This window comes from Aspergillus ibericus (assembly GCF_003184845.1).
Source record: "Aspergillus ibericus CBS 121593 unplaced genomic scaffold BO80scaffold_14, whole genome shotgun sequence".
Lineage (NCBI taxonomy): Eukaryota > Fungi > Ascomycota > Eurotiomycetes > Eurotiales > Aspergillaceae > Aspergillus > Aspergillus ibericus.
In genome coordinates, this window is record NW_020292112.1 from 553,910 (window position 1) to 580,247 (window position 26,338).

At 57.8% G+C, this 26,338-nt stretch overlaps 8 protein-coding genes across 8 annotated transcripts; 7 read left to right on the forward strand and 1 right to left on the reverse strand.

The window, feature by feature from the left end:
• Positions 1–300: 300 nt before the first annotated feature.
• Positions 301–2,408, reverse strand: BO80DRAFT_42789 (CwfJ domain protein). Its single transcript, XM_025720125.1, has one exon. It carries the CDS (start codon positions 2,069–2,071, stop codon positions 404–406), a length of 1,668 nt encoding a protein of 555 aa, XP_025576559.1. The 5' UTR covers positions 2,072–2,408; the 3' UTR covers positions 301–403.
• Positions 2,409–2,703: 295 nt separating this feature from the next.
• On the forward strand, positions 2,704–4,848 carry BO80DRAFT_353048 (putative nucleoside diphosphatase (Ynd1); the record flags this gene model as incomplete). Its single annotated transcript, XM_025715645.1, has 1 exon — positions 2,704–4,848. The coding sequence occupies one exon, from the start codon at positions 2,704–2,706 to the stop codon at positions 4,846–4,848; it is 2,145 nt and encodes a 714-aa protein (XP_025576560.1).
• Positions 4,849–5,808: 960 nt separating this feature from the next.
• Positions 5,809–7,521, forward strand: BO80DRAFT_424151 (uncharacterized protein). The gene has a single exon (XM_025719211.1). The coding sequence runs from the start codon at positions 5,937–5,939 to the stop codon at positions 7,344–7,346; it is 1,410 nt and encodes a 469-aa protein (XP_025576561.1). The 5' UTR covers positions 5,809–5,936; the 3' UTR covers positions 7,347–7,521.
• A 1,217-nt stretch (positions 7,522–8,738) lies between these two features.
• Positions 8,739–12,596, forward strand: BO80DRAFT_42866 (glycine decarboxylase subunit P). The gene has a single exon (XM_025720301.1). The coding sequence runs from the start codon at positions 8,994–8,996 to the stop codon at positions 12,183–12,185; it is 3,192 nt and encodes a 1,063-aa protein (XP_025576562.1). The 5' UTR covers positions 8,739–8,993; the 3' UTR covers positions 12,186–12,596.
• Positions 12,597–13,016: 420 nt separating this feature from the next.
• On the forward strand, positions 13,017–14,375 carry BO80DRAFT_352614 (HhH-GPD family base excision DNA repair protein; the record flags this gene model as incomplete). Its single annotated transcript, XM_025715628.1, has 1 exon — positions 13,017–14,375. One exon carries the CDS (start codon positions 13,017–13,019, stop codon positions 14,373–14,375), a length of 1,359 nt encoding a protein of 452 aa, XP_025576563.1.
• A 1,022-nt stretch (positions 14,376–15,397) lies between these two features.
• Positions 15,398–18,329, forward strand: BO80DRAFT_424153 (cora-domain-containing protein). The gene has a single exon (XM_025719212.1). The coding sequence runs from the start codon at positions 15,429–15,431 to the stop codon at positions 18,114–18,116; it is 2,688 nt and encodes an 895-aa protein (XP_025576564.1). The 5' UTR covers positions 15,398–15,428; the 3' UTR covers positions 18,117–18,329.
• Positions 18,330–18,527: 198 nt separating this feature from the next.
• On the forward strand, positions 18,528–21,677 carry dscA (ubiquitin-protein ligase dscA). Its single transcript, XM_025720349.1, has one exon. The coding sequence runs from the start codon at positions 18,943–18,945 to the stop codon at positions 21,352–21,354; it is 2,412 nt and encodes an 803-aa protein (XP_025576565.1). The 5' UTR covers positions 18,528–18,942; the 3' UTR covers positions 21,355–21,677.
• Positions 21,678–22,742: 1,065 nt separating this feature from the next.
• Positions 22,743–26,219, forward strand: BO80DRAFT_404581 (exoribonuclease II). Its single transcript, XM_025717687.1, has 2 exons — positions 22,743–23,331; positions 23,407–26,219. Exons 1-2 carry the CDS (start codon positions 22,796–22,798, stop codon positions 26,027–26,029), a joined length of 3,159 nt encoding a protein of 1,052 aa, XP_025576566.1. The 5' UTR covers positions 22,743–22,795; the 3' UTR covers positions 26,030–26,219.
• Positions 26,220–26,338: the final 119 nt, after the last annotated feature.

A 26,338-nucleotide genomic window follows, 5' to 3' on the forward strand; every position in this document is an offset into this window, starting at 1 on the left:
CGATTTTAGCGGGGAGTCTCGGAGATTCATGGGCTGCATTTGGAGGCTTGGCTGGTTGGGTGTTTTTGTTTGTTGTTTCCTTTGCTGTTGCTGACCCCGATCCGGTTGCCGTGCGGGCCAGGCCGAGGGTCCGGGTGGCTAATGATTTTCACGTGACCGCCGACCGGCTTCCCCCAGTCGACGGTCGTTATATACATGTCATGAAGCTATCCAATTCCAGGCTGCGGCTTCAGCTCCCAGTGTGCCCTCGGGTGCCTCTGCCTCCGCGTACATGGTGCCTTTCCCTCCGGGATGAGCCCTCTGGCCATCGCGCAGTCCCATAGCCTCGCGGCCTACCCGCCGTGCAGACCGCGCGCAGTTGCCGTGATAGATCTTTTCGGATGTCGATCTGCCCAGCGCATCCCTACCCCTCCAAGGTAAAATCAAACTCCTTAAACGCGTCCTTGAATGCCACGGCATCGGCCTCCTCGGCCTCCTGCGACTGCACGTCATCTTTCCAATGAATGCGCTTCTCCAGCCCCATCAGTTTCGCCATCACCCGGCGGCCGAACTGCAGATCGAATCGAAAGTCGGGGCCCAGGGGTAGCAGAAGCGTTTTCTCGGACCCGGCATCCCCATCCCTGCCGTCGTTCTCCCCCGAGGCGGAAGCCGGAGACGGGGGATCCCAGATCCACACGCGGAAGAAATCGCCGGGCTCGGCGCTGGGGTCGGTGGTGGAGGCGGATGCGGATTCGAATTTGGGGTATTTGAGGTTCTCGGCTTCGACTCGGAAACCGGCGTCGACGAGACCACGTTTGATGAGCGAGGCCGGCACGGGAAGGAATTGCCAGTGGACGTGGATTCCGTTGCCGCGGCTGACCTCCCAGGTAACGGCGCCGAGGGCGTTGTTGGCGCGCTGTTGTAGCATGGCGTGCAGGGAGGTGCGGTAGCGGTGCATTTCGGCGTAGGTTGTCTGGCGGGCCGAGTCATCGGTGATGCTGTTGAGGGTTGGGGTATGGGTGAAGGGGATGATGAGCATATGGCCGGGAAAGTCCAGGGTGGGGAAGGTCTTGGAGGTCGGGAGAGGGCCTTTGGCGGTGGTGAGGTAGCTTTCGTCGCCGATGGAGGTGATGAGGTGAGTGGCGATGTTGGGATTGGACAGGCAGAAGAAGCATTGGTCGGGACCGGGCGGGGGCGCGCGGGGACGTTTGCGAGGCCGCTGATGGTCTTCCTCGTCGACGGCGAAGCGGCGGTACGAGTCCTTTTGTGACTGGAGGGGCCTGCGCTTGCTGGCGACGGGGGCCAAGGGGGTTGCGGTTGCGCCGGCGGGGATGGTCAGGGCGGGGGCGGCTTGGGGGTCGAGGGTGAAGGCGTACATCCATTTCGTTTTGGCGGTTTTGCTGTAGGCGGCGAGGCTGATGAAGCGGGTCAGCGGTTTCGCGTCGGGGTGATCGTCCGTAGGGAGGTGGAAGAAGGGCTCGCGCTCCCAGAAGAAGCCGGCGGCGGAGGAGGCGAGGTGGTAGCGCGGCTTGAGCGTGGAGCAGAGGTCGGCCACGCACTGCACCTCGGCGGGGAGGGTGGCATCGTCGGGCACGGGGGCGTTCGAGCCGGTGCGAATGTCCCGGGGCCACTGGTGGGTGATGAGGATGTCGGCCTGGTGGGCGCCGTGGAGGGCTCGCGCATCGGATTCGGTGTAGGCGGGCTGGTATTTGTCGGACGGCGCGCCGCCGGCGGACTCGAGCTGGCCTCCCAGGGCCACCAGGCGCACGCCCTCGGCGGTCTTGAGGGTGCCCCGACGACCCAGGAAGTAGAGGTTGGGGCAGACCTCGTCGGTGGCCTCAATGGCCTCGACCACGGGGGCAGGCAGCGGCCGGCGGCCCAGCGTGAAATACGTGGGCAGCGGCACCGCCAGCTGGCCTTGGAGCAGCGCGCTGACCTGCTCCTGCTCCTGCTCCGTCGCCCCGTCGCCGAAGAGGTCGCCAACGACGATGGCCAAGGAGAAATCCTGCTTGGCGTGCAGCTTGGAGAGCTTGGTGAAGACATCCCGCAGCTCCCCGTGGACGTCGCCCAGAACGACGATTTTCGACGCCATGATGGCTCAACCTCCGGACCTAAAGATGGATCTGAGGACGGAGGACGGAGGACGGAGGACGGAGTACTACGGGCGACCTCCGTCGGGATTCCGGGATGATGAAACGATGGAATGATTTTCGCCGGGCGCACGTGATCCCGTCGGTCTAGACTGGGCTACGATGTAACTTTACCCTGACGGAGTACTCCGTACGGTGTACTCCGTACGAGTAAGGAATTTCTGCCCCGGATCCCTGGTTGTTCCGCTCCGATCCCCGCCCGGCCCTGCCGCCCTGCCTGCCGCCATGCCGGTTCAGGCTCTCGCGGCCCTGTTAGTTATCTATCTTGCGTTGCGTTGCGTTGCGTTGCGTTGCAGTGGCTGCTTCCCCTCTCGCTCGACTTGTCTTGCTCCGTACTCTCGCTTCAACTGCTGTCCTCCCCTTTCTTCATCCGACATCCACGCCTCGTCCATTTTCCGCCACCCACCAAACCGAACCTTCCGGCGGCTGGCAACTGGCTGGCAACTGGCTGGCTTCGCATCTTATCATCACACCTCCGTCCCCCCCGTTCGCTGTTCCCGCTGAAGTGGCCATGCTGATCGGTTGGCCCACCCCAATCTAAATCCTTCGTTTTTTTCTTCTTCGCGACATCCTCATGGGCAAATGGCGATACGGGGTCGTTCTGGATGCGGGTTCGTCCGGGACCCGCGTCCATGTCTACCGCTGGTTAAATAACACGGTCGCTCGGGAAAAGGCTGGGAATGGGCATCTGCAAACATTGCCGGCAGTGAAGACCAAGTCGGACTGGACGAAGAAAATCCACCCGGGCGTCTCGTCGTTCGCCGACAGGCCCGGCGACATCGGGCCCCAGCATCTTGCCGGGCTTCTCGAGCATGCCCGTAAGATTGTCCCCGAGGAAGCCGTCAAGGATACCCCCATCTTTCTCCTCGCGACTGCGGGGATGCGACTACTGCCCAAGCTGGAGCGCCAGGTCTTGCTGGAGCAGATCTGCTCCTATGTCGGCACGAATTCCGATTTCCTGCTGCCGGATTGCGGCGTCCACATCCAAGTCATCCCGGGCGTCACCGAGGGCTTGTACGGATGGATTGCAACCAACTATCTGCTGGGCAGCTTCGATTCACCGGGCTCTCATGACCACGGCAAGGGTCACCATACTTACGGCTTTCTGGACATGGGCGGTGCCTCGGCGCAGATCGCATTCGCCCCCAATGCTACCGAGAGCGAAAAGCATGCCAATGATCTGACCCTCCTACGCCTTCGCAATATCGATGGGTCCACACAGGAACACAGAGTCTTTGTCACCTCCTGGCTCGAGTTTGGCGTCCATGAAGCTCGACGGCGTTATGTGGAGGCCCTGCAGGCTGCAAGTGCCGTGGCAAGCGTCAAGGAGCTCCCGGATCCGTGCCTGCCGGTTGGACTACGCACCACAACTGACGGCAAGCTTCTGGCGACGGAGGAGTCCGAAGGGGTGTCTCTCCTCGGCACCGGCAAGTTTGACGAATGCTTGCGACAGACCTACCCCTTACTAGACAAGGATGCCCCCTGTCCCGATCAACCCTGTCTCCTGCATGGAATGCATGTGCCGGCCATCGACTTTGACGTCAACCATTTCGTCGGCATCAGCGAATACTGGCATACAACCCATGAAGCATTCGAGATGGGTCACAAGGACAAAGCGTACGATTTTGCTACCTACCAACAGCGCGTGCAATCCTTTTGTTCACAGGACTGGGCCACGGTGGAGGACGGCCTCGAACGCCACCAATGGGGCAAGAAATTCGATCAGGAAGCGGCCGCCGAGGTGTGTTTTAAGGCGTCGTGGATAATGAATGTGTTGCATGACGGCATTGGGATTCCTCGGGTAGGCATCGAGGACATCGCAGGCTCGGGTCACAACGGAACCAAAGAAGTGCTTTCCCAGGGTCAGAGCAAAGGCTACTTGGACTCCTTTCAGGCGGTGAACAAGATCGACTCGACGGAAGTCAGTTGGACGCTGGGGAAGATGGTCCTCTATGCCTCGTCCCAGGTTCCTCTGGAGGTGGAAGAGGCCCTTCCGGTCGGCTTTGGCAGCAATGTTGCTGGCGTGCCCAGCGATTTCCAGTACCCCAGCGTGGAGTTGCTGCCCGGCCCCGAGGGCATCCATGGCGGAACGTGGCATGATGCACTCCTCGAGGGGAGCTCCTCCCGCCGCGTCCCGGGCTTCATCTTGTTCTTGCTGATCGTACTCATGGTAGCCTTCTGTCTCTGTGGGCGGGGCCGTCGCCTGAAGGTTTACCATCAGGTTAGGAAGTGTTTTGGTCGTGGAGGTCCGTCCCATCCGAACCATCCGAAGAGGCGGAGGATCTTTGGCGGAAAGCTGCCGTTCTTTGGTCCGAGAAGTCCTACGTATGAGCGCGTCCTGGAGGAAGGGGCTCCGGAATTCGATCTTGGCGTGATCGAGTCCAGCCGCAGTTCATTTGATGGGGGCCGCCCCTCCGAGGCCGACGCTGCCAGGTTCACGGCCCCCAAGCGGGCGTCAAGCTGGGGCAGTGGTGGCAACACACCTAGTTTCAAGTATGCGATGGACAATGCCTCGTCGGGGACTATCGGGCTCGGCATCACCGCTGGGTCCGGAGTGACCGCGATGGACCGGCATGGCCTGGTCGTGGCGACCGAAAGTCGAGATCATTTGGCGCCCCTGGCATTGGGACTAACGACCAACGGCCGCCGGTCCCGCGCGGGGAGTCCGTCGAGGTCCCATCCCAAGTCGCCTCTCATGAGCCCTCGCGCCGATGGGTAATGCTGCTGTATGATAATGTTAATGTGGGCACGTGTCCCAATCTCTCCGGCGTTTTGGGTTCGATATTCGTGCTGGGAAGCCCCGGGTACGCTGCGTGATAGGCCGGCGTTCCGGCCCCATAATAAGTAGTCCGTGGCTTGTGTTGCTACCATCCGGTTCGGGCGTGCTCTGGAGTACCTGGGCGAGATTCGGACACGGTTGGATTGAACGTGATAGGAGAACGAGACGTAATGACAGATGCAGGCATCGTGGTCCGGTCCGTGATCCCTTGTTGGTTGTATAATGCCTGTGATAAATTCAAAGATACCAATTGAGATAATCCGTACCACGAGGTTACCTGCCAACGTTGGTTAGTGTACGTGAGTACTCCGGGTGGGGCCCGCTGCTGATTCGATCTCGGAAGTCAAACTCAAAGCAAGACCATCCTAAGTACTAGGTGCTAGTAGTAGTGGTAGTGCTATGCAATTCTTTAAGTTTGAGCTTATCAGGAATAAGCTCTCCCCCGCAGCACTTGCGAGCAATCAAACTATCCAAACAGGAAATCCCTCGATTTGATGTCCCGTTTACCCGCCGCTCCCCCTACATTCTATTCTATAGCTTTCACGCCTCGAGATGGTCACAGCCATCCCCGTAATCCTCTGCGGGGCCAAGCGAGCACTCGCAGCCCTGGTGCGAGCGAACATGCTGCCCAAAGACAACGGTCTGCTACCAGCGAGGCTCTAATACCCCGCGGTGGTTACTAGTCCTGCGCGATTGAAAGCCAGGTTACGCGAAGTTGGCGTGGCACCGGAGACGACCGGCCATTCGTCCGAGATTGCGGGGAAGATGTCCTGGTTTTGAGGGGGTTACCAAAGAGCCATGCCAGTCATGTGATTGATCGATGCCTCTGCTTATGTGATCAATCACGTGCGGGCGTGCAGGTTCTCGCCTGCGGGGGTCGAACGATCTATCAATTCTGATGGGTGATTTAGTTCTAGTACTCCGTACTCCGTACCGTCCAGGACTTCAGCTGGCTCTGAATTCGCCGGGCTCTCGGACATGGCTCACGACACTCGATCAAGCAGTCCAATTCAATAGACTCGCCGGACATGCTCACGCCCATCCGGGTGCGCGGCCGCAGGAGAAAGCATCCCGATGATGGAGCGCCAACGCCAACGTCCACGCCCGCGCCCAGCGGACCCAAGGGTGGACGACCCTTCTTGTCCCATCAGGCGAAGCTCAACTCATCTCAGGCAAGAAGCCACAAGCGAGCCCGTCTACTCATCGCCAAACCGACCCAGCCACGGAAGTCGATCCTGGAATCGCTTCCCGTCGAGCTGATCGAAAAGATCTTTCTGTACTCACAAAACGTGAACTTTGCTCGCTGCTCCTCCTCCCTGGCCGCAGCAGTCTCAAGCGAGCGGATATTCCGGGCCCTGATCCTGCTCGCGTTCTGGGATGACTCCGCCATGCCAGCCGGTACAACCCGCGCCTCCGAGGCCGCAATCTCCAGGATTCTCCGACCAGTGGAATACATTCCGATCAGCCATGCGGAGCGGCGAAATCTCCAGGACAGCATCCTTCGCTGCAAATGGTGTACCGTTCAACGGCTTCTGGCGCAGCTCCCTGATCTAATGAACCTCACCCTCCAACGCCACTGGTTCGGCGCAGGGATGACCATGTCCGCGGTCGAAGAGGAATCCTTGACCCAATTTCTCGCCCAGAAGGGAGACGCCCGCGTTTTTACAGGCACCGACGCCAACACAAATCCCTCTACTCTTGCCATCAACCCCCTCGTGTCAATAACCGTTACCCACCACGAAACGGATCAATCCACCACCTATCCCGTCCTCGGCGTTCTCCTCATCCCCGACAAACTCTTTCACGGCCTCTTCTGTCCCGATCAGGTTCACTACCTGGAAACCCTCCGCATAGCCAGCGGGTGGAACCGGCCGGACCTCATCAAACCCACCGTCGCTGTCTCCCGCGAGTACCTGCAAAACGGAATCCACGCTGCCCTCGTGCAGAACAACGCCGAAGCCCTAGCCACCCTCCTCAAGATCGACGAATACCATTTCCGCAGTGAGATCCAATCTCTGCAGCCCACCGGCGGCGTGCCGTACACCGTCCCCGCGGAACATTTCCGGACCGCCGTCCGAGTGGGCCGGCACGATGCGACCTTGTTCCAGCTCCTCCTGCGTGCCAGTGCCGAGTCGGTCCCGGCGGATGATTCGGAAATTACGGGGTGGGCTGTAGCGTTGGACAATGCGTTTGGGGGCTGGTTATTAGAGCTTATGTTACGACTACCGCAGCAGATTGAGGCCGCACGTGCCAACCCGGCCGAGGACGCGCTGTTCTATCTCGGGCAAGCCAACGGGCAGAAAGAGCTGGGACGACGATATTTGAGGGAGGTGTTGGGGGTCGAGGCGTTGGGGTGTTGGATGGGGGAGTCAGTGTTTGATGTGTCGGGCCAATGGAAGGTGGTGGCGGAGGGCAGCTCTGCTACTAGGAATCCATAGTATCTTTTGAGGGAAGAAAAACAAATAGTAGGGCACCGTACGATGCAGTGGAGTACTACGGAGTGCTGTGACACCGTCCGGGTTACCTGTCCAACCACCCGGTGCCCAAATAGTGGACCACATGATAGTCACCTATCATATAACAACATCAACATCACCCCTGACTATCTCTCTGGTAATTATCTATGAAGTATCTATGAAGTACCTTGGTGGTGGTTCTCCTTCCTACCTGATTCTCTCCCATCAGACACATACACCCTCTCTCTCACTCCCTCTCTCTCTCTCTCTCTCTTCTCCTCATGAACAACATGACACCTACGACCCAGACGTGTCAATGCAACTGGCAGGGATGGCCACGCTGGGCGTGCAACTACTAGTATCTACATGTATGGAGTAAATCGTACACTCGTGTCCGGACCCATCCGGTAGTGGGTCACATGATACCTATCCTAGCGGCATCGTGGTGATCCCCCCTCAACAAAGAAATATATATACCGTGTGATATCAGTCTACCAATCTGGATACTAGATGCGTCTTCCCCGCACCATCACCCGCCCACCCTCTCTTCATCCTCCCGCTTCTTCCTTTCACACTGCTCCCTTGCACGACTCGTCTGCTTTCCAGATTGATACTAGTATGACTGCCATCGTCGACGCCCCGGACCCTGCGACCCAGAAGCGCTAAAGCAACTGGAAACGCTGACAACGCAAGAAACGCCGACGCCAGGAGCGCCGACGAAGCGAGGAACAGGAACGGCGACGAAAATCAACACTCCGACGATTGCGAAGAATATCGCCAGAGATGTCACCGGTACGCCAAGCTATTTGAGGTCGAGGCCTGGAACCCGAACGGGAATGCTGGTCGACGCTACTGGCGATGCAAGGCGTGTCATAAATTCTTCTACTTTGCGGACCTGCGCGGGATTCATCCGACCAACCCTCCTTGTTGGTGCCGGGGGACTCAACCCCCACCGAGTCGACTGCAAATCACTGGTCCGCGAAAACCTCAACACCGGGCACTCTTCTATAGCTGCGCCATGGGCCAGTATCGGTTTTGGGAGCCCAACTATGACAGCGACGGGAATCAGGAGTTTTACCAGGGGAAGTTTCTCAGTCCGGAAGAGATGGAAGCGCTAGGCTTTTGAGTTGAGCTCTCATCCCGGATCTGCCCTTCCTTCCCGCCCGTCCAAGCGCCCATTCACTGGCACGGCTCACTGTTCTTGATTTACGGAGTACCGAGTACGGAGTACTGTCATTTATCCTGCGGTTCCCCAGATTTCCCGCGGGAAACGAGACCTTATCGCCGATTGCGGGGCTGCCGGGCCGGTGCTGATTGGACCGGAGGGGACGTTATCGGTCTTATCGGCCGGGCAGTCAGTTTCCCGACGCGCCATCGGATGGCTGCCCGCGGTCGTTCTTCCTCCTCCCAGTACTCCGTACTAGATATCTACTAAACCCTCCCCCCCCTTGGCCTCGTTCCTTTCGTCTGTATCCCGTGTCCGATCTTTGCTGTCTTCTAAATCCTCCCTCTCTTCTCCTCTTCCTTCTCCTCCTCCGCCTAAGTGCTCGCTCATCCCATCTTCTATGTACTGAAGCCTCGCGCAGCCGGGTCATTCCCTCCTCCCTCCCTCTCCCTCTCCCTCTCACAATGGTCGCCATGGCTGCATCCTGGTCAGCCCTCCGGGGCCCCCGCCAGCTGGCCCTGCGCGCCCGGTTGCCCTCTTCGTCGCCCATGGCGATGCGCAGAACTACCCCTCCCTTCCTTCGCTCCCTTCACTCGACCACACAACCCCCCCCCTCCTCGCGACGACCCGTCTACACCAGCTCCGTCGCCGATCATGGCGTTCCTCACCCCCCCGATCTCTTCCAACCCCTCGATACCTTCCCCAGACGGCACATTGGCCCCTCGCCAGATGCTGCAAAGGAGATGCTGGCCACCCTGAATCCTCCAGTAGCTTCACTCGATGAGTTCGTCAAACAGGTGCTCCCGGCGGACATTCTTTCCAAAAAGGACCTCAAAGTCGCCGCTCCGCATTCCACCGCCAATCTTCCTCACAGCAGTGTGCACGGTGGATTGGGAGAGACAGATATGCTGAAGCTCCTCGACACCTACCGCCAACAAATCGACGTGTCGGGCAAGGTCTACCTGGGAACCGGCTACTACCCGACCATTGTGCCTCCGGTCATTCTCCGCAACATTCTAGAGAACCCGGCGTGGTACACCAGCTACACCCCCTACCAGCCAGAGATCAGTCAGGGTCGCCTGGAGTCCCTCCTGAACTTCCAGACGCTAACTGCCGATCTCACGGGGCTGGCTTTCGCCAATGCCTCGGTCCTGGACGAAGGCACCGCGGCCGCGGAAGCCATGACCATGTCCTTGGCCACCCTGCCAATGTCGAAGCAGAAGAAGGCCGGCAAGGCTTACGTGGTATCTCATCTCTGCCACCCTCAGACCATTGCAGTGATGCGCTCGCGCGCGGAGGGCTTTGGCATTAACCTGGTGGTCGGAGACATTCTGGCGGATGACTTCAAGCTGGTCAAGGAGCAGGGAGACAACCTCATTGGTGTGCTGGCGCAGTACCCAGACACCGAGGGTGGCATTTACGACTTCCAGGCCTTGAGTGACACGATTCACAACCACGGTGGCACCTTCAGCGTTGCGACGGACCTGTTGGCTTTGACTTTGCTTAAGGCCCCCGGCGAATTCGGTGCTGACATTGCGTTTGGAAGCGCTCAGAGATTTGGTGTGCCGATGGGATACGGGGGTCCTCACGCAGCGTTCTTCGCCTGCGCGGACAAGTACAAACGCAAGGTCCCCGGCCGTGTGGTGGGTGTGTCCAAGGACCGCCTGGGCAATCGTGCCCTACGACTGGCCCTTCAGACCAGAGAGCAGCATATCCGCCGCGAGAAGGCCACCAGCAACATTTGCACGGCGCAGGCGCTCCTCGCCAACATGAGCGCCATGTATGCGGTCTACCACGGACCTGCCGGATTGAAGGCCATCGCCCAGCGTATCATGTCAATGACCACCACGCTGCAGGCTAAGCTCGCGGCATTGGGCTATAGCGCTCCGGTTAAGTCGAACACGGCGGATGGTGGCGCCCTCTTCGATACGGTTGTTGTCGAGTTGCCCAGCAGCCAAGATACCGACGCTATTGTTGCTGCTGCCCGTGAACGGTCCATCTTCCTCCGCCGTCTGAATGATACGAAGGTTGGTATCTCTTTGGATGAGACCGTCGGTCGTGAGGAGGTGAAGTCCATTTTGCAGGTGTTCGCAGCCCACGCCTCCAAGAGCGAGGTTGGCTTGGAAGAAAATCTTGGTGTTGCTCCCATCCCGCCCAGCCTGGAACGTACATCCCCCTACTTGACCCACCCTGTGTTCAACACTCACCATTCGGAGACGGAAATGTTGCGTTACATCCGTCACCTGGAGTCGAAGGACCTTTCCCTGGCCCATTCGATGATTCCTCTTGGATCCTGCACGATGAAGCTCAACGCAACCACGGAGATGATTCCGGTCTCCTGGCCTGAGTTCTCCCAGATGCATCCCTTCCTGCCGGCCGATGTGGCCAAGGGGTACACCCAGATGATTGACGATCTTGAGCAGCAGCTGGCGGATATCACCGGTATGGCCGAGGTTACTGTGCAGCCCAACTCCGGCGCGCAGGGTGAATTCGCTGGTCTGCGTGTCATCAAGAAGTATCAGGAAGCCCACGGAGGCGACAAGCGCAACATTTGCTTGATTCCCGTCTCCGCCCACGGAACGAACCCTGCCAGTGCTGCCATGGCTGGTATGCGCGTTGTTACGATCAAGTGTGACACCAAGACTGGTAATCTGGATCTGGATGACCTGAAGGCCAAGTGTGAGAAGCACCAGGATGAGCTGGCTGCCGTGATGATCACCTACCCCAGCACCTTCGGTGTGTATGAGCCTGGCATCAAGCAGGCCTGTGAGATCGTGCACCAGCATGGCGGTCAGGTCTACATGGACGGCGCCAACATGAACGCGCAAATTGGTCTGTGCTCTCCTGGCGAGATTGGCGCCGATGTGTGCCACCTGAACTTGCACAAGACCTTCTGTATCCCCCACGGTGGTGGCGGCCCCGGTGTTGGCCCTATCGGTGTTGCTGAGCACCTGAGGCCCTATCTCCCGTCTCACCCGGGTAGCGAATACCTTCAGTCCAAGCGTACTGAATCGTCCTCGCCCCCAATCAGCGCCGCCCCCTGGGGCAGTGCCAGCATCCTACCCATTACCTTCAACTACATCAACATGATGGGCTCCAAGGGTCTCACGCACGCGACGAAGATTACGTTGCTCAACGCCAACTATATCCTTGCGCGCCTCCAGGACCATTACCCTATCCTGTACACGAACGAGAACGGCCGCTGCGCGCACGAGTTCATCCTCGATGTACGCAAGTTCAAGGACACCTGCGGCATCGAGGCCATTGATATCGCCAAGCGTCTCCAGGATTACGGCTTCCACGCCCCGACCATGTCGTGGCCCGTTGCCAACACCTTGATGATCGAGCCTACCGAGTCGGAGAACAAGGCAGAGCTCGACCGGTTCTGCGATGCTCTCATTTCCATCCGGGAGGAGATCGCTGCCGTGGAGAGTGGTGCTCAGCCCCGGGAGGGCAACGTGCTGAAGCTGGCACCGCACACCCAGCGTGACCTTTTGGCGAGCGAGTGGACGCGGCCGTACTCTCGCGAGGCGGCAGCCTACCCGTTGCCCTACCTGCTGGAGAAGAAGTTCTGGCCATCGGTGACGCGTGTGGACGATGCCTATGGAGACCAGAACCTCTTCTGCACCTGCGGGCCGGTGGAGGATACCGAGTAGATATTCGACGACGCGTCTACCAAGACTCGCTTCGGGACTAATCAATTTATGTACATAACTCATAGCGATTCCCTTACTTCTGCCTCCTCGCCTGCGATTTGTCCATTCGGCCGGCCCGCCTCAGCGGGGCATTCTACACGCGGGCGCACACTTCAACCGGGCCCGCGTGCGGATTCCTGCCAGCGAGCTCGACACCTTCCTCCATCAACCCAGGGGGGACTCGGTTCGACCCTGCATACCCCGGGAGTTCGCCCTTCGAGCAAGATCGCAGAGTTGATGGATCACCTCGGCGGACGGCGTCACATTCTGCGGGAACCGGGGGCTGGTTGGTTGGTTGGTGGTTTTGTTCCTATTCCGGGCCGTTTCGGCGCCTTGCGGGTCAACCCCGGGGGTCATTGAAGACGGATGCAGGTGCGAGGGGAGCAGGATTTGCTAAATATTAACGACACTGATGAATTTTGAGCACTCTGAGACAATTGTCTGAAAACTTCCGAAGACGGAGGAAGCCAGTCACCACGAAAATAGATATCCGGGGATGGAAGGCCCTGAACATGGAGTGTTCTCTTATGTATTCTACATACTTCTTAGTTCTTAATCCACCGGAGTAATCCATCCCAATTTTGGGGCCCGCCTAGAGAGGTACCTATGATGTCACCTGACTCCCATCCTTCCTTCTCGGGGGGGGCTTCACCTGGACAGCATTTGAACTCCTTGATTCTGCCGACTCCTTGGGGCGACAGATTTCTCTAACTTCTCAGTCAGCTCCTTGATTTGCAGCTACGCTTCTTTCGTCCCCCATTGCATGGCATCCGTGGATCCGCCATGGTTCGTATGACGCGTTCCGCCACGGCGCGGGAGGCAGCATTGCTGGCCGCGCAAGTGCAACCTGGCGGGACTCCGCCGTCCACGGCATCATCGGATGCGGAGACGTTCCCAAGCCCTGCTGGACAAGTAGCGCCTGTGGTATCGCCAGGCCCGAATCCCGCTCTCCCTAGCCGACCTGCCTCCAAAAGGCGGAAAACAACGGCCAGAGCCGTGAACCCCAGCGAGGTTGACGAGCTTCCTCACAATCTAGGCCCGGCCATCCCGCTATTGTCGCAGGGCGACAAGAAAGCGCCCATCAAGAACGAGGAAATCGAGGAATTTGCCCACCGTCTGCAGGACACTGTCGACAAGGCTCGGACATATACACCAGGGTCCCCCAGGAAAGCAACGACGTCCAAGAAGCCCAACCAATACAACCTCACCCCGGGAGCATCCCCATTCCCTGACTGGAATCATCCCACCCCAGAGGAGTGTGAAGAAGTCAATCGGCTGCTTTCAACTGTGCATGGAGAGATCGTGGCACCCACCACCATCCCGGAGCCATCTCTGACTGTGACCGGCTGCGGCGAGGTGCCCTCCGTCCTGGATGCTCTCATCCGCACGTTACTGAGTGGAGCCACCACCGGCACCAACTCGGCCCTGGCCTTCAATGGCCTGGTGCAGAGATTCGGTATCCTGGAGGGCGGGATCGGCAAAGGGAGTGTGAATTGGGACGCCGTCCGTCAGGCGCCACTCCACAATGTCTTTGAAGCCATCAAGCGTGGCGGCTTAGCAGACGTCAAGAGCAGAAAGATCAAGGCTATACTAGATATGGTCTACCAAGAGAACCAGGCGCGTCGGGATCTGCTGGTCAGCCACTCGCCGGACGCACCCCCCGATTTGCTTCGCAAGTCCGACGATGGCAAGCAGTATGAGATCGCGTGCGCCGACCAGAACTTCCTTTCCCTGAACCATCTCCATAGCCTGGCGACGGAGGATGCGATGGGGGCGCTGGTCAAATATCCGGGAATCGGCCCCAAGACGGCGGCCTGTGTCTTGCTCTTCTGTCTGCAACGGCCCTGCTTTGCCGTGGATACTCATATCTTTCGCATCTGTAAATGGCTGAACTGGGTGCCCCCGGCCAAAGCGACGGAGATCACGGCGTTCAGTCATCTTGAGGTCCGCATTCCGGATCATCTGAAATATTCCCTGCATCAGCTCTTCATCCGCCACGGTAAGACTTGTCCGAGATGCCGGGCCATCACGGGGCAGTCATCGGCCGGATGGGAGAAGGGTTGTGTCATTGACCATCTGGTGACGAGAACGGGGAAGCGGAAGGGTGGGAGCCTGGATAGTCCCCGAAATGGTCGCCAGCGCCGCACTTGATGCCGTGATACTTGACCAAAGAACCAGGCTGTCTGAGGACGGCCAAGAAGTGCAATCGAAGTGCTCGTCCTATATCTACCTACTAGCTACTCCGTACTCTAGTCCGTATGCACTACTGTGTCCGGCGGATGTACTAGTATGAAGTTTATCTCGCAGTCATCATGGTTCCCCTGGCTCTCTCCCGGGAACTCCCATTGCCTCGACGTCATGGCGCCGACCATGGTCACTGAGCGCGTCATCGAACGTTGTCGTCGAAACCTTCCTCCCCCGATGCCCGATGGCCGTGTCGCAGCCATGTCACGTGCATCGTAGAACTTTTGTCCTGTGTACTGGTGTACTGTGTACTGTGGACGGAGTACGGACGGAGTACTCCGTCCTCCATCCTCCGTACTCCCAACACAGTCCAGGCGCACATGATGTCATCGCGTGATCCTCTCACGTGATCGGGTTCGAAGGGGGTTCGGGACCAGCACGGGGCCGGTTTCGCCAGTCTCTCTCTCTCCCTCCCACCTTCACCGTTCAGAAGAAGCTGGTTCCCCCCCCCCCAATTTCCTGATCTTCCCAGTTCCCTGGTCGTTGGCCTGCGTCCCATCCCACACTAGTACTCACTCCTCAGCCCTATTTACCTTCCCTCGTCCCCGGCTCTCCGGTCGATGGAGCTCAACCCTTGCCGTTGGAAGTGCCTGATGTCCCACCACGCCTCGTCCCTCGCTCGCCGATCTCCAATCGCCCTGCGCCCGGCGCCCCGATGAATTGTCCCTGACCAACGCTGAGCCCTACTAGGCTGCCTGCCACGACAATCTTCCGAACCCCCTTGCCGTCGTGATTACTCTTATCCCCTTCCCCACCATCATCCTTATCGCTGCGGTCGAGTGTGTCCAGAATTCCAGCGAGGGGCCTCCTTGCTGAAGCATTCTGGATTTTCCGAGCGGCCTCGCGTCATCCCCACCGAGATAAGGGTTGGTGCCGCGCTGGGCCTTCCTGGTCGACACTTCGGTCCGATCATCGTGCATGCTTCCGGCCCCCCCCCCCGAAGGCTATCGATCGATCACCATGCAGCCTTCACCGTCTACTCCGCAGCAGACCGCTCCCAGCCCCAGCAAGCCCGCCCGCCATAACAGTCGACCTGGTGACTCCCAGTCGGGAACCACCCGTGGCTACGAGACTCCTGGCTCGGATCGGAAGCAGGACGATGGTGCAGGCAGCCGATCGGGGACAATCAAGTCGGCCAAACGGAAAAAACCCCGTCATCGGAAGCGTCGTCATCGCCGCCAATCCTTCCTGGGGGGTGCCGAGGATCCTCATCCAGCCGCATCCCATGCCTCGATCCCCGATGCAGAGAACAGCGGCATGATGGCAGAGGACCAGACCAAGCCGCAAGCGGCGTTGCCCTTCTACAAACTCGGCAGGGGCCTCAGTAGCACTAGCCTGGAGAGTGAAGCCTTGCTGGATCATCGCAATCAGCCGCCTATGAGGCCGCGGAGAGACAGCCGCTTAGCGCAGTCCTACCGTCCGGGCTCCTCCTCTACGCCTTTTCGTCCCATCGACTCGGGCTCGCGAACCCTTCCGTCCGGGGCCAGAGTCGAGGCGAACAGCGACGGAGAAGAAGTGAATGATCGGACCCCGTTGATGCCACCGCCCTCCGGCCACTCTCCCAGCTTGCCGCGATACGGATCGGATTTCAGGTCGAGCCCTCTGTCGTTCCCCCAGCGACGACCTGTCTCGAGCCGTTCGAGTTCTTCTCGGTGCTCACCCCGAGCGATCCCAAGCCCCAAGTTTCCCGAGCCGGATCACGACTATGATATCAATAACCCCCCGTCCATGCCAACCTCGCCCAAACTGGGACCCGAGATGAACTATGATGATGCGGTGGTTACGGGGGCTGAATTTGACTTTTCGCTGGCCAAGTCGATCGACAATCGGATGGAACAACTGGCTCGCACGCATGATCTGTTGATCGATGTAGATGGGGCCAGCAATCGTCCGGCGCAGTCGCGCGGATCTTCGCCGACTTCGCCCCAGATTATGCCTCAGGAGCGTCTCCGTCGTCGGACCACCTTCCCGGCTGAAGAGGATGTGTGCTTTCCCACCGAGGTGGTTTCAGAATTGGCGGAAGAAGATGCACAGAGAACGGCCAAAGAAGGCTATCGTCGGAGGCGACGGCTCCGGGAATGGCCTGATCTATCCGTCTTGGAAGACTGGAGTCGCCAGGAGAAAGAGGAGCGATCGGGGGCTTATCGCGCGAAGAAAATCAGCGAGCCCATGCTCGTCGAGGGCCGCCTGCGCCCGCAGTACCGACTCTGGCGACGTGAAGAGGACGAAGCTCCCTACCGATTTACGTACTTCAACGAAGAGTTCCAAAGTACGATCCATGCCCAAACGATCTCTGAGCTTTGCCAGCCTGGTGGCAGCTTCCGCGAGCTTTTCATTCCGGACCCTCCGGAGCTGGAGGTCTCGTCCGATGAAGATGACACGGAGTCGGTACACCAGCAGGGCGAGGACACAACGGGTTTCCACAACCATGGTCATCACGCCAGCGGCAATGAAGCCCGGGTAACCTCACCGAATGGGAACCTTCATGGCGGCGTCGGTCACACCGCCTATAATCACAACCACCAGGGTCTCTCCAACAACCAAAGACGACAGCCCCGGACATCGATCATCAGTGAGGCTGTATCGGAAGCACGCACACCGGTGGACGCCTCACCCCCGCGAAAGCCGGGTCAACCGAAACCCAAGCGGTATGGGCCTCGACCGACCTTTTGGCTCGATGTTCTCTCCCCAACAGACGCAGAGATGCGTGTCCTGGCCAAGGCCTTTGGTATCCATGCCCTAACGACCGAGGACATCATGATGCAAGAGGCACGCGAGAAAGTCGAGCTGTTCCGGAACTATTACTTTGTGAATTACCGTACCTTTGAGCAAGATCCGAACAGCGAAAACTATCTCGAGCCCGTGAACATGTACGTGGTGGTGTTTCGGGAAGGCGTCCTGTCCTTCCACTTCTCGCAGACGCCGCATCCGGCCAATGTGCGCCGACGGATCCGCCAGCTGATGGACTATTTGATCCTCAGCTCTGATTGGATCTCGTACGCGCTCATCGATGACATCACGGATGTGTTTGGTCCTCTGATTCAGGCCATTGAGGACGAGGTCGACGAGATCGACGAGAAGATCATGCAGATGCATGCTGACGAGCGCGGGATGGGGCCAAACAAAGAAGGCGATAACGAGAGTGTGACAACGTCTCTAGCCCCTGGCGAGATGCTCCGGCGCGTGGGGGTGTGCCGCAAGAAGGTGATGGGGATGTACCGGCTCTTGAGCAACAAGGCGGACGTGGTCAAGGGGTTTGCCAAACGGTGCAACGAGCAGTGGGAGGTGGCGCCCAAGTCTGAGATTGGCCTCTATCTGGGTGATATTCAGGACCATATCATGACGATGACCAGCAGTCTGACCTACTATGAAACCCTTCTGTCGCGGGCGCATTCCAACTACCTGGCGCAGATCAACATCCTCATGAACGAGCGGCAGGAACAGACGGCCGATGTGCTGGGGAAGCTGACGGTGCTGGGAACGATTGTCCTCCCGTTGAACATTATCTGCGGGATGTGGGGGATGAACGTGAAAGTCCCGGGCCAGGATATTGATAGTCTGTCATGGTTTTGGTCGATTACGGCGGGGCTGGTCCTCTTTGCTATCGCCTCGTTCTATATCGCGAAGCGCGTATATAAAATTGTCTGAGCGAGCGCTTGGCCCACTTTGGAGTTAGAGGGGGCTGGAAGATCGGTACCCGGAGTGCGATGGACGGTTGCTATATTTTTGCTTTGAATCAATTCAATTCATATTCTATTGGCCGAGTGGGGCTCGCTCACTGTGATGTTGGTCAGGGTGACACTTTCACCGTGTGCTGTGTAGACTATATCACTCCGTAGAGAAGGTGCCAATACATAGTAGGGTGTCCATAAGGTTACAGGATTAGCCTGGCTGTTATTTGTCCACGTCATTGCCAAGGCATCGTCATCGAACGACGGTCGATACTACTTTGCCGGTCCGACTCGGTTCTACTCTGGTTCTAGAATCGAGATAGTAGAGATCCGTCCGACGGAGCGGGGGTCAGGTGACCCCGCACGGGAACACGCGGATCACGCGGGGGGTCTTCACCCCCCCCTCCCCCAACTTCAAGTCCAAGACTCCAATTCCCATTTCCCCCCACCGTCTCTGCGGTAGATCTGAACGTGTTGAGTCCGAACGTGGGATAACCCCTGCTATCGTCAACCCGCCCCCGGAGAAAACCCTTGCTGACCTCCTTGCAGGCAGCCTTCACCTCGGACCGATCGTTCACCCCGATCAATCTCGTTGTCGCAAGTGGCTTCATTGAGTCCAGTGACCACAAGCACAGCCTGCGTGCTTCGCCAAGAAGTCGAACGGCCGCTCCTCCGCGACCACGCCCCCTCGTGTTCTGTCTAGGTCGATGTAAACTGGCCATGTCGCGCACCACGGCATAGCTTGGACCTTCGGAGAACCTCCCTGCCCCCCAAAGTCCGATGCCGGCGACTCATCGGCATCGATGGATCACCGCGGCTCTTTCTTTTTTTTCCTGGTAGTCTTCTACCTTCTTCTGAGCTCGCAGTCCCATTCGCCCTTGGTGTCTCAGGATCGGGAGCACCAACGGGAACTGGCGAGGGAACGGAATGCTCTTCGGATGCTGAATGAGTCCAAGTATGGAGACTTTGACCCGGCAGCCGACAGATGGCTCCCCTTCTCGGGGGTCAGGAAGAACGATAGCTATGCCTGGGATCTTCTTCCCGAGGTCCAGGAGAGAGCCCGGCTTCAACTCCGGTCCACCATGGCCGAAGCGGGCTTGAAGCCTCCCAAGGCCCTTGCGGTCCCCGGCGCGTTCCCCGACCTCAATCTGACCCAGTTACTCCTCCCTGTGTATCGCAATGCAACGGGAAAGCTGCGCGGGGAGTGGGTCCGCCGCCGGCAGGACCAGGAACGCCCCCCGCTGAATACCACCGCCATCGTCCTCGAAAACGAATACTTCACGCACGAATTCAGCCATAACGTTACGGGCGACCGTGGCACCTTCTATCTCGATCTACGAGAGGGGGGCGGAGAAGAACTTCGGTTGCCTCACGGTCATGTCCGGGAAATTCGAGCAACCTTGGCAGTGGAGAGCGGCGACTTCTGGGGAACGACGTGGTACCTCTCGCTGTTTGGAGTTCATTTCCCAGACACCGGGGCCATCATCCTGAGCACCACCAGCGAGAAGTTTGGGGGTGTATTCTCATTGCCACACCTCGCCCTCTCGTCGGACACCTACAATCTGACCCACCAGCTCCTCATCAAGTCTCTCTCAGACACCATCTCGGAGAAACAAAATCGGCCGCCCACCTTGTTTCCTTGGTCTTCGCTGGTCGGGACTGAGCAGGTGGAATTCCCCGCGCCAAAATGTGAACACATCGTCTATCTGCAACAACATCCGGTCGCGATTCATGGCTACCTCGCAGACAAAGCGATTATCGAGCAAATGGAACAGGAGCTGCGGTACCCTATGGGCGCGCCTATCCCGTCTCCTCCACTGTTGGTGATGTCTGCGGTGGTATTCTCTCCCGATTGTGGGTATGTTCTGGAGACCAAGGGAGCACCAGACTTTCCTCCCACCGAAGCGCTGTATCTGTCGGGTCCGAAACTCGAGGAATTTGGGAAGTACTCAGCCCGCATCATCTTTGTGATTTCGGCCTTCTCCGTGGCCCAGATAGCGTTACTCTTGCGCCAAATCAAAGAAGCGTCCACACCGTCTACTAGAAGCCGGATCAGTTTCTATACGATCGCGCTCATGGCATTTGGGGACTCGTTTGTGCTGGTTTTCATGCTCCTGGAGCTCTATCCCGCTGTCTCATTTCTCGTCATGACCACGGCATCCTTCCTTGCCTTCCTTTCCGTCAGTTACATCGGGATGAAATTCATGATGGAGATCTGGGCTGTCCAGGCTCCAGAGCGAAGGGAGCAAGACCGCCGGCCCAACCCCTCGACTACTCCGCGCGCAGGCAATCTGCCACTGCCCGCCACCACGGCTCGAGTCGGTGACACTGGCGCGACACCGATTATTCTGACTCCCGACCAGGATCCTCCCGCGGAAGAAGATGAGCCCCCCGCGAATCGGGGCACTACACCGACTGCGCGGGATACTCGGGGTGATGTGGGAGCCATGTACGCACGGTTCTACTTCATCTTGTTTGTCCTGCTCATTATATCTATATGGTCCTTTCTTTGGCCGAACCGAATGGGGGCCATGTATGCCCGGACCCTTGGGTTCGTTTACCTATCCTTCTGGGTACCCCAGATATATCGCAATGTTATGCGCAACTGTCGCAAAGCACTGCGCTGGGACTTCGTGGTCGGCCAAAGTTTTCTTCGACTCTTTCCGTTCTTGTATTTCTTAACCGCTCGCGGAAATGTGCTTTTTATTCGGCCCGACTCTACCACCGCCCTGGCACTGGCTGGCTGGGTGTGGATTCAGGTCTGGATATTGGCGAGCCAGGATATTCTGGGGCCACGGTTCTTCATTCCGCGCGGCTGGGCACCCCCTGCCTACGACTACCACCCCGTGTTACGCGATAGCGCTGGATCGGACGACGACCTGGAGTCCGGCGGAGTCCTCCCCATTGGGGCCTTGCGGGCTGACGAGCGAGAATACGCTAGCGAAGCCAGGGACGAAGACAAGCATCGGGCGAAGGACAAGAAAAAGGCCGTGTTCGACTGTGCTATCTGCATGCAAGAGATTGAGGTTCCCGTCCTTGCGGCGGCCAGAGGGCCCGGCAGCAGTAGCGTCACGGACGGGGCCACGAGTCTCCTGAGCCGACGGACGTATATGGTCACTCCATGCCGGCATATCTTCCATAGTGCCTGTCTCGAGAGCTGGATGCGACTCCGGCTGCAGTGTCCGATCTGCCGGGAGTCCATCCCTCCTGTGTAGATCGGGCTTCCTCGCCTTCCGGCCCGCGTCGATCCGTCCATTCTCATTCAATTCATGAAGCTCGCTGCGTGATGTTGGCCACGTAAGGATCTTCCCGGTCGAAGCAAGGATACAGCCCAGCGTACCGTCCAACCCCTCGACCTTCAGTACCCGAATCCACGCGGACTCTCACACATAGAAAGACGTCCTCTTGGCCGCGGAGGCGAGCCGGGTTGTGGAGATGTCGCCCGGCTCAATGCTTTCGATTTCATCCTAACACGTGTTTTTGAGCGGACACCAGACCTGATCCATTATCTCATCCTAGCTCCCGCGTAGCTCTGGGCAACTCCAGCGAAGCAAATATAATCTATTCATATACTGCGACATCAACGCACGGCCACTAGGTACAACATGGCTTCAAGCAACGTTAAAACCCTCCAACAATATTGTACGATCTCATTATCTTCGAACGGATGATAAGGTGGGTTTACAGGTAATCCAACGAATTTCTTGATTTCTCTAACAGTGGGGTGGCTTGGCCGCAGGCAGAATGCACCCACTGCGGCCATACAACTGTTTAGAATTTGACACGCCTCCTGGAACGCCTTTCTAAATAATACCCACGATTTCGACTTGAAACACCTGAATCAACCATTAGCAGGTCAAACATGACCCAACAAACCACCCTGTTGAGAAAAACGATTTTGGATCATACCAACCGTCTACCTGTAATAGCGTTATTTGCGAATGCGAGAACCATCATGTTCTTCAAAGCCTCTCGCCCACGCAAGCTCCTACATTTGTTAAGGTCACGTTCCAGCCATCTAAACCGAGCCTTGATCGGCGGCCCGGCTCCTACTCACTGCTACGAGGACCAACGAGCCAGTGTCCTTGGAGCGCTTAAGAATAATTGATACTTAAACATTACTGTTGGCGGAACAACAGCGACTATTCCCAAGCAATGGCTCGTCACTCTTTCGTTCAGTCCACACGATAGCTGTAGTTTCCTCTCCAGCCTCGAGGATGTAGGAGTTGAGGTTTAAACGCGCAAGCTATTCCTGAATACATATAGTCGCCGATAGAATCATATCCCGTAGCTGAAGCCAGTCCAGGGCACTGGGAAAGAGGGCCTTTTATGTCTACAGATACCATCGCCTACATGAGATCGGCCTGGGCACCTCAGTACGGACTTTGAACGGAACTGTACTTGGAGATGCGCGTTTTACTTGCTACAGCGTTCACCCGGTATGATATGACATACTTCGTATTGGGGCTGACACATGGCCTTGCAGTGCTGGTAGGAATCGCCGCCACAGTCACCTGATCGAGCCCAACTTCCAGGCACGTGATTCTCCTTGAGCGGCAGCATGTGACTTTGTTCATCTGCACTCGTCACCTCACATGCTCCCTCTCGCTCTTCCACCAGCCTGCCGGCGAAATTGTCTGCCTCAAGGTTGTGGGCATGTATGATGGATGGTCTAGGATGCCTTTGTTACTCCCGAAGACGAGAGTACTGCGACGAGTGGCTGGGGTGAACCATGCGCTCACGCCGAAATTTGTTTGCGGAATCGCCTCTCGCGCGCCACCGATCCCACGCCGCAGCAATCTCTCCAACTACTCGCAACTCGTATCGCGAAGGCACTTCAGTGTGGGCTCGAGGTGTCTCGATCAGGATCTCCTGAACTCGTCGACTGAGGTTCTCAACCTCCGTCTTAAGCTTGAGTTCGATGAGCACAAGGACATACGAACTTATTTGCGAAAATGGCAGCGGTCTCAATCCAACGACATGGATCCTGTCCGAGGACCCGGAACCTCAAATCTCTTGGATGCGTCGGCGCCTTGGGTGGGGAACATGTTGAACGACAACCGTGAGGCTCACGATGCCGGAAGTGATGCTCTACGAGCGGCAGATGATGCCTTCGATTTCACGAACGCCGCCGATGAAGGAGAGGGTCTTCATCAGTACTTGGAGCCCGGAGATCTCGTTGCAATGACTGGGTAAGTGCAAGCAGCTGAGCCTCGGCTCCCGCTCAACTCAATGGCCACCGCTAATTTGTGTTGCGGGTAATACAGCGTCGACGGTGTTCTGACATTTGCGATATACATACGGTCCATCCATAAACAGCAACAGTTTTATACGGACCGAGGGAAATGGCGGGTAGCATTTGCAAAAGATCTCGACTATGTCGTCAAGCGGTTTGTGCCTCCCGAGATGGTCGCGCCTCTGCACCCACACGTCCCCGGCGTAGCCGCCCAGATGAAGAGAGAATTCCAGTCGGTTATCGAAGGTGGAGTACCGAGGAACGTCGGGGCTGATCTTCTCAAGAAGATATACAGCTTCGATCGGGATGTGCGAGAGCTCTACCGCGCCAATGCAGCCCGACTCGACAGTATCCATGATATAGTGGCCGACGACGAGAATTACCGGGAATACACGTTGGAGGAGCTTACCTGCAAGACACTTGATATCCCAAGGGATCAGCTGAATGATGTGTTTTTGTTCCTTGTGCATCGTGTCGCCCATGCCCACTCTTTCTTTGTCGAGAATGACCGGAGTTCGCTTTTTACCAATAGTTACCTCGTCAAACCGAGACGGATCGCCATGGTCCTTCAAAAGGTCACTACCTGGGCTCACCAACACCAAGACTATCTTTACCGGAATGTTCATGGCAAAGGGGTCGCCAACTTCAAAGACCATCCTTTGCAGAAATTCATCCAAAAGGCTCAGCGACTCATAAAGCTCAGCCGAAGCGTTCGTGCACCGACGACGATGGCTTACGTCGGCCCAAGTGCTCAGCGATTTGCCCCGGATCAGGATGGCAAGCACGCGGCCTATCGTGAAATCTTTACGGAAAAGTTCACCGATACCGATCGTATCATCATCGAGTACCTTCAGCTATGGTGCCTTCCACCACGCAGAATGACATCCGGGACCATGCGCTCGGCCGGTTCGCATATCATGCGTAGCACAGGCATGTATGGTGCTGTGGAATTAAATCCATTGACGGCAACTCTGTTTCTTCAAGAACTAGGTGTTTTCTACCCCTGGGAGAACCTGCGCCTGCTCGATCAAGGTCTAGCCCTCCCGGGCCACGGCATCTCGCCCAGCTCGGATGCCTCGTGGGTGGAAGTTCAACGTGAGTGCGAGAAACTTGACTCCGGGAAGCTTCTCGACAAGATGCAGAACGTGCGGACTGACTGGGGCGATCTACCGGTCTACTGTGTGGACGATGTGACCGCCGAGGAAATCGACGACGGTGTCTCGCTCGAACGCATACCAGGATCGAAGGATACCTTCTGGATCCATGTGCATGTCGCCAACCCTACGGCATTCCTTGATTCTGATGGCACGATCATGAAATATGCTGCTTCGCGCCTCCAGACGATGTACGCCCCCGAGCGTACATACCCCATGCTGCCCAGCCGTTTCACACAAGAACACTTCAGCTTGGCTTCCGGTCGTCCAACACTAACCTTCAGCGCCAAGATGAATATGCAAGGCGAGATTCTGGATACCAAGATCGCGAACGGAATCGTTAGGAATGTGATTTACATAACGCACGACAAGCTGCGCAGCCTTTTCGAGCCCAAAACCGGAACGGCGTTGGAACCTTTGAAGGTGGGAGGACAACTGCCGAAGAGGAACTTGCGTGAATGCTTGCAAGAGGAGCTGGCTTCCGAGGACGAAGACAACTTCCATACACTGAGACAGTTGATGTTGGCATTCCGGGAGCACCGACGCCGAAACGGCGCCATGGAATGGCCCTTACCGATCGATATCTCCGTCTCCATGGCGGTCGGGACGAAGCCTCTGGCACCCACTAACATGAAAGTGCCAGATGGACGTTACGTGATTGGAGATCCTGTTATCCAGCTGGCCCAACAACAGGCCGATCCTCATGAGGTCCCTGATATCACGAAGCGCAACCTCATCTCGACCCTAATGAACCTGGCGTGTTGGGTCTCTGCAAAGTGGATGGCCGAGCGCAACATCCCCACCATATATGACGGAACGTACTACCACCCGGAATACCCACGGGTGACCAACGAGAACTTGTCGGAATACGGAGGGCAGTCGTGGCTGCACTTGGCAGCCCCTAAGGGGATCTCTTCGTCTAGCCCGCTTCACCATGCCCCCCTTGGACTCGATGCCTATGTCAAATCAACCAGTCCCTTACGGCGATACACAGACGTCCTCGCGCACTACCAAATCGAGGCTGCGCTTCGCTTCGAGCACGAGCATGGCCGCCGCCTGGACGCTCAGACCGATGCGCTCGCTCTACCCTTCTCCCGGGAACAAGTGGACGAGTATCTTTCGCGGTCTCAGTGGAAGCGCAACCGCATACGGGACTGTGACGTGGCGTCGAAGCAGTTCTGGGCCTGTATGCTCCTGTTCCGCGCCTTTTACTTCTCCGAGTGCGCCCTCCCGGAGACATTCGAGTGCCTGATCCAGCGCCCGTGCAGCAGTACCTCCATGGCTGGAACCCCGTACGGGCATGGATATACGGCGGTTATGACATCCCTGGGAGTCCGCTGCCAAGTTCTGATCCCCGAGGAGATGTCCGACGCCCCCGATCTGGACATCCTGAGTGTTGTGGAAGCTAAGATTACGGCGGTTGATATGGCACGCTCGATTGTTGTCTTGGAAGCGACCCGGGTGATCAAGCCCTTTCAGCGGGTGGGCGAATGGAAGTGATCGGACCCGTGCCATTCTTCTACCTCTGCGTCGTGCTCCGCGCCTGCGAATCGTCGATTCGGGCACGTCTCCGGGGAGAGAGCAGACCGGTTCGGATATAACTTGGTTATCTTTCTACCCAAATCATCCAGTCTAGGAAACGCAAATCCGTAGATAGATAATTAGCATGGGAGCCTTAGGGCATGTATTGCCCGCTGTCCCTCGGTGTAGCGTTGCCGGCCGGCCGTAGTCCCGGGTCACGTGACTCAACGCTCCGTCGTGACCTCGGCGCGTTCCGCCGTCATCCTCATCCTCATCCTCATCCTCCCC

Excerpts from the sequence above, each read along its gene's own strand:
- BO80DRAFT_424151 (XM_025719211.1), top strand. The coding sequence starts at position 5,937 with ATGCTCACGCCCATCCGGGTGCGCGGCCGCAGGAGAAAGCATCCCGAT.
- BO80DRAFT_404581 (XM_025717687.1), top strand. The coding sequence starts at position 22,796 with ATGTATGATGGATGGTCTAGGATGCCTTTGTTACTCCCGAAGACGAGA. Across the intron at positions 23,332-23,406 it reads GATCTCGTTGCAATGACTGG|CGTCGACGGTGTTCTGACAT; the intron begins GTAAGTGCAAGC and ends CGGGTAATACAG.
- dscA (XM_025720349.1), top strand. The coding sequence starts at position 18,943 with ATGGATCACCGCGGCTCTTTCTTTTTTTTCCTGGTAGTCTTCTACCTT.
- BO80DRAFT_424153 (XM_025719212.1), top strand. The coding sequence starts at position 15,429 with ATGCAGCCTTCACCGTCTACTCCGCAGCAGACCGCTCCCAGCCCCAGC.
- BO80DRAFT_42866 (XM_025720301.1), top strand. The coding sequence starts at position 8,994 with ATGGTCGCCATGGCTGCATCCTGGTCAGCCCTCCGGGGCCCCCGCCAG.
- BO80DRAFT_42789 (XM_025720125.1), bottom strand. The coding sequence starts at position 2,071 with ATGGCGTCGAAAATCGTCGTTCTGGGCGACGTCCACGGGGAGCTGCGG.